General features: G+C 35.2%; 1 protein-coding gene across 2 annotated transcripts in view; it reads left to right on the forward strand.

Annotated features, from left to right (window-relative positions):
- The window catches only part of AKAP7 (A-kinase anchoring protein 7), a 153,042-nt gene that overhangs the window by 62,277 nt on the left and 84,765 nt on the right, over window positions 1–6,000 (forward strand). For both annotated transcript variants that reach the window (XM_032159071.2, XM_032159064.2), the window contains exon 7: window positions 5,898–5,918. In XM_032159071.2, the coding sequence (XP_032014962.1) occupies window positions 5,898–5,918 (21 nt within the window). The remainder of the gene's footprint in view (window positions 1–5,897; window positions 5,919–6,000) is intronic.

Consider the following 6,000-nt stretch of genomic DNA (forward strand, 5'->3'; position numbering starts at 1 on the left):
TGTAAACCAGTATAATCACTGTGGAAAACAGTATGGAGGTTCCTTAAAGAACTAGAAGTAGAGCTACCATTTGATTCAGCAATCCCACTACTAGGTATGGACCCAAAGGAAAATAAGTCATATGAAAAAGACACTTGCACACTCATGTTTATAGTGGCACAATTCACAATTGCAAAAATATGGAGCCAGCCTAAATGCCCATCAACCAATGAGTGGATAAAGAAAATGTGGTATATAGACACCATGGAATACTACTCAGCTATAAAAACGAACAAAATAATGGTATTTGCAACAACCTGGATGGAGCTGGACCGTTACTCTAAGTGAAGTAACTCAGGAATGGAAAACCAAACATTTTATGTTCTCACTTGTAAGTGGGAGCCAAGCTATGAGGATGCAACGGCATAAGAATGATATAATGGACTTGGGGGGAAGGGTGCTAGTAGGGTGAGGGATAAAAGACTGTCTATTGAGTACATTGTACATTGCTCAAGTGATGAGTGCACCAGAATCTAAGAAATCACCACTAAAGAACTTTTCCATGCAACCAAACACCACCGGTTCCCCCAAAACTAGTGAAATAAAAATAAAAATAAAAAACCAATCCCATTATACCCTTCCAGTTATTTTAAAATGTACAATTAAATTATTGACTATAGTCACCCTATTGTGCTATCAAATACTAGGTCTTATTCTTTCTGTTTTTTTTTTTTGTGTGTGTGCCCATTAACCATCCCTACTTCTTTCATATCTCCCTACTACCCTTCCTAGATTCTGGTAAACATCATTCTATGCTCTATCTCCATGAGTTAAATTGTTTTAATTTTTAGCTTCCACAAGTAAGTAAGAATATGTGAAGCTTGTCTTTCTTTGCCTGGCTTATTTCACTGAACATAATGACCTCCAGTACCACCTGTATTGTTGCAAATGACAGGGTCTCATTCTTTTTTATGGCTGAATAGCACTCCAATATATATATGTGCCACATTTTCTTTATCCATTGATCTGTTGATGGACAGACACTTAGGGTTGCTTCTAAATCTTGGCTGTTGTGAATAGTGCTGCAAAAAACATGGGCGTGCAGATACCTCTTTGATATACTGATTTCCTTTCTTTTGGGTATATACCCAGCAGTGGGATTGCTGGATTGTATAGTACCTGTATTTTTAGTGTTTTGGGAAACCTTCAAACTGTTCTCCATAGTGGTTGCACTAATTTACATTCCCACCAACAGCATACGAGGGTTCCCTTTTCTCCCCTTCCTCATCAGCATTTGTTATTGCCTGTCTTTTGGATAAAGCCATTTTAACTGAGGTGAGATGATATTTCATTGTAGTTTTGATTTGCATTTCTCTTATGATCAGTAATGTTTAGCACCTTTTCATATGCCTGTGTGCCATTTGTGTGTCTTTTTTTGAGAAATGTCTATTCAGGTCTTTGCTGATCTTTAAATTGAATTATTATATTTTTTCCTGTATAGTTGTTTGAGCTCCTTATAATTCTGGTTATTAATCCCTTGTCATATGGGTAGTTTGCAAATTTTCTCTCCTTCTATAGGTTGTCTCTTTGTTTTGTTTCCTTTGCTATGCAGAAGCTTTTTTTTTTGGAACAGTTTCTGTTGCCCAGGCTGGAGTGCAGTGGCACGATCCCAGCTCACTGCAACCTCTGCCTCCCAGGCTCAAGTGATCCTCCCAAGTAGCTGGGACTACAGGTGCGCACCACCATGCCTGGCTAATTTTCGTATCTTTTTGTAGAGACGGGGTCTAGCCATGTTGCCCAGGCTGGTCTCAAAACTCCTGAGCTCAAGCAGTTTGCCCACCTTGGCCTCCCAAAGTGCTGGGATTACAGATGTGAGCCACCATGCCCAGCCAGAAGCTTTTAAGCTTGATGTAATCTCATTTATTTATTTTTGCTTTGGTTCTCTGTGCTTGTGAGATATAACTCAAGAAATCTTTGCCCAGACCAATGCCCTGGAGAGTTTCTCCACTGTTTTCTTGTAGTAGTTTCATAGTTTGATGTCTAGATTTAAGTCTTTAATCCATTTTGATTTGATTTTTGTATGTGGTGAGAGGTGTCTAGTTTCATTCTTCTGCATGTGGATACCCAGTTTTCCCAGCACCATTTATTGAAGAAGCTGTCTTTTCCACATTGTATGCTCTTGGCACCTCTTTTGAAAATGAATTCACTGTAGATGTATGGATTTGTTTCTGGGTTCTCTATTCTGCTCCATTGATCTATATGTCTGTTTTTATGCCAGTGCCATGCTGTTTTTGTTACTGTAGCCCTGTAGTATAATTTGAAGTTAAGTAATACGATTCCTCCAGCTTTGTTCTCTCAGGATAATTTTGGCTGTTCCAGGTCTTTTGTGGTTCCATGTGAATTTTGGGAATGTTTTTTCTATTTCTGTGAAGAATGTCGTTGGAATTTTGATAGGGATTGCATGGAATCTGTAGATTGCTTTGGGTAGTATGGACATTTTAACAACATTGATTCTTCCAATCCATGAACATGGAATATCTTTACATTTTTTTTGGTGCTGTCTTCAATTTATCTAATCAGTGTTTTACAGATTTCATTATAGAAATTTTTTGCTTCTTTGGTTAAATCCTAGGTGTTTAATTTTGTTTGTGACTATTGTAAATAGGATTACTTTTTGGATTTCTTTTTCAGGTTGTTCACTATTGTCATATAGAAATGCTACTGATTTTTGTATGTTGATTTTGTATCCTGCAACTTTACTGAATTTTTTTCACCAGTTCTAATAGTTTTTGGTGGAGTCTTTGGGTTTTTAAAAAATGTAAGATCGTATCATCTGCAAACAAAGATAATTTGACTTCTTTTTCAGTTTGGATGCCCTTTATTTCTTCTGTTGTCTGATTGCTCTAGCTAGGACTTCTATTGTGTTGAATAACAGTGGTGAAAGTGGGTATCCTTGTTATGTTCCAGATGTTAGAGGAAAGGCTTTCAGTTTTTCCTTATTCAGTATGATAGTAGATGTGGATCTATTGTATATAGCTTTTATTATGTTGAAGTATGTTCCTTCTATACACAGTTCTTTGAGTTTTTTATGAAGGGATGTTGAATTTTACCAGATGCTTTTTCAGAATTAATTGAAATGATCATATGGTTTTGTCCTTCATTCTGTTGATACGATGTATCACATTGATTTGTTTGTATATATTGAACCATCCTTGCATCCCTGAAATAAATCTCATTTGGTCATGATAAATGATCTTTTTAGTGTATTGTTGAATTCAGTGATTTTTGCATCAGTGTTTATCAGAGATATTGGCCTGTAGTTTTCTTTCTTTGATGTGTCTTTGTCTGGTTTTGGTATCAGAGTAATACTGGTCTTGTAGAATAAGTTTGGAAGTATTCCCTCCCCTCTATTTTTTGGAGTAGTTTGAGTAGGATTGGTATTAGTTCTTTAAATGTTTGGTAGAATTCAGCAGTGAAGACATCAGGTCCCAAGCTTTTCATTGCTGGGAGATGTTTTATTATGACGTTTATCTCATTTGTTATTGGTCTGTTCAGGTTTTGGATTTCTTCATGGTTCAATCTTCATAGATTGTATGTGTCTAGGCATTTATTTGTGTCCCCTAGATTTTCCAGTTTATTGTCATATAGTTACTTGTAGCAGCCACTAATGATCCTTTGAATTTCTGTGGCATCAGTTGTAATGTCTCATTTACCAGCTTTTATTTTATATATTTGGTTCTTCTATCTTTGTTCTTAGTCTGGCTAAAGGTTTGTCAATTTTGCTTATCTTTTCAAAAAAACAGCTTTTCATTTTGTTGATTTTTTTGTATTTTATTTCAGTTTCATTTATTTCTGCTCTGATATTTATTATCTCCTACTAATTTTGGGTTGGGTTTGCTCTTGCTTTTCTAGTTCTTTAGAATGCATCACTATGTTGTCTATTTAAAGTTTTGCTTTTTTTTTGATGTAGGCACTTAAAACAATAAAATTCCCTCTTAGCACGGCTTTTGCTGTATCCCATGGGTTTTGTTGGTATGTTGTAGTTCTATTATCATTTGTTTCAACAATTTTTTTCTGTTTTCTTCTTAATTTCTTAATTGACCCATTGGTTATTCAGGAGCATATTATTTAATTTCCGTGTATTTGTATAGTTCCCCAAATTCCTCTTATTATTGACTTGTAGTTTTCTTCCACTGTGGCCAGAGAAGATGCTTGATATTATTTTAGTTTTTTGAATGTTTTAAGACTTGTTCTGTGACCTAACATATGGTCTATTCTTGAGAAGGTTTCATGTACTGAGGAAAAGAATGTGTATTCTGCAGCCGTTGGATGAAACATTCTGTAAATATCTATTAGATCCATTTGGTCTATAGTGCAGATTAAGTCTGAGGTTTCTTTTTTGAATTTCTGTCTGGAAGGTATGTCCAGTGCTGAAAGTGGGGTGTTGAAGTATCCAGGAAGTATGCAGCTATTATTGTATTGGAATCTCTCTCTTTAGCTATAAAAATATTTCCTTTGTATATCTGGGTACTCCAATGTTGGGTGTAAATACGTTTACAATTGTTATTTCTGTTGCTGAATTGACCCCTAAATCATTATACAATGACCTTCTTTGTCTCTTCTTACAGTTTTTGTCTTGAAATGTATTTTCTCTGATAGAATCATACGCACTCCTGCTCTGTTTTGGTTCCCATTGGCATGGGATTTATTTTTTCTATCCTTGTTTTCCCAGTCTGTGTGCATCTTTATAGGTGAAGCGTGTTTCTTGCAGGCAACAGATTATTGAATCTTGTCTTTTTAAATCCATTGAGCCACTCTATGTCTTTTTATTGGAGAGTTTAGTCTATTTACATTCAATGTTATTATTGATAAGGACTTATTCTTGCCATTTGTTATTTGTTTTCTGTTTGTTTTGTGGTCTTCTCTTCCTCCTTTCTTCTTGCCTTTTTTTTAGTGAGGGTGATTTTCTTTGGTGGTATGACTTAATTTCTCAGTTTTTATTTTTTGTGCATCAATTGTATATTTTTTGCTTTGAGGTTACCCTGAGGATTGCAAATATTATCTTATAACTCATTATTTTAAAGTGATGACAACTTAACCCTGATTGAATAAACAAACAAGCAAAAGGAAAACTAATAAAAACTTTACACCTTAACTTTGTCTTCTCACTAGTTAACTTTTTGTTATTCTCTTTATGTCTTACAGAACTATGTCTTGAAGAGTTGTGGTAGTTATTATTTTGATTGGTTCATTGTTTAATATTTCTTCCTAAGATAGGACTAATCTATACACCACCGTTACAGTGTTACAATATTCCATGTTTTTCTTTGTGCCTATTATTTCTAGTGAGTTTTGTACCTTCAGATGATTTCTTATTGCTCATTAATGTCCTTTTCTTTCAGATTGAAAAACTCTCTTTAGCATTTCTTATAGAACAGGTCTGGTGTTGGTAAAATCCCTCAGCTTTTATTTCTCAGGGCAAGTCTTTATTTCTCTTTCATGTTTGAAGGCTATTTTCATCAGATATACTATGCTAGGGTAAAAGATTTTTTTCCTTCAGCATCTTAAATATGTCATGATATTCTCTCCTGGCCTATAAAGTTTCCTCTGAAAAGTCTGCTGCCAGACATATTGGAGCTCCAGTGTATGTTATTTGCTTCTTTTTACTTGCTGACTTGCTGCTTTTAGGATCCTTTCTTTATTCTTGACCTTTGGGCGTTTGATTATTAAATGTCTTTAGGTAGTCTTCTTTGAATTAAATCTGCATGGTGTTCTATAGCCTTCTTGTACTTGAATATTGATGTCTTTCTCCAGGTTTGGGAAATTCTCTGATATTATCCCTTTGAATAAACTTTCTACCCCTACCTCTTTCTCTACCTCTTTTTAAGGCCAATAACTCTGAGATTTGTCCCTTTGAGACTATCTTCTAGGTCTCGTAGGTGGGCTTCATTGTTTTATATTCTTTTTTCTTTCATCTCCTCTGACTGCGTATTTTCAAATAGCCTGTCCTCAAGCTCACTA

The sequence above is a fragment of the Hylobates moloch genome, unplaced genomic scaffold (assembly GCF_009828535.3).
Source record: "Hylobates moloch isolate HMO894 unplaced genomic scaffold, HMol_V3 SCAFFOLD_2, whole genome shotgun sequence".
NCBI classification, from domain to species: Eukaryota; Metazoa; Chordata; class Mammalia; order Primates; family Hylobatidae; genus Hylobates; species Hylobates moloch.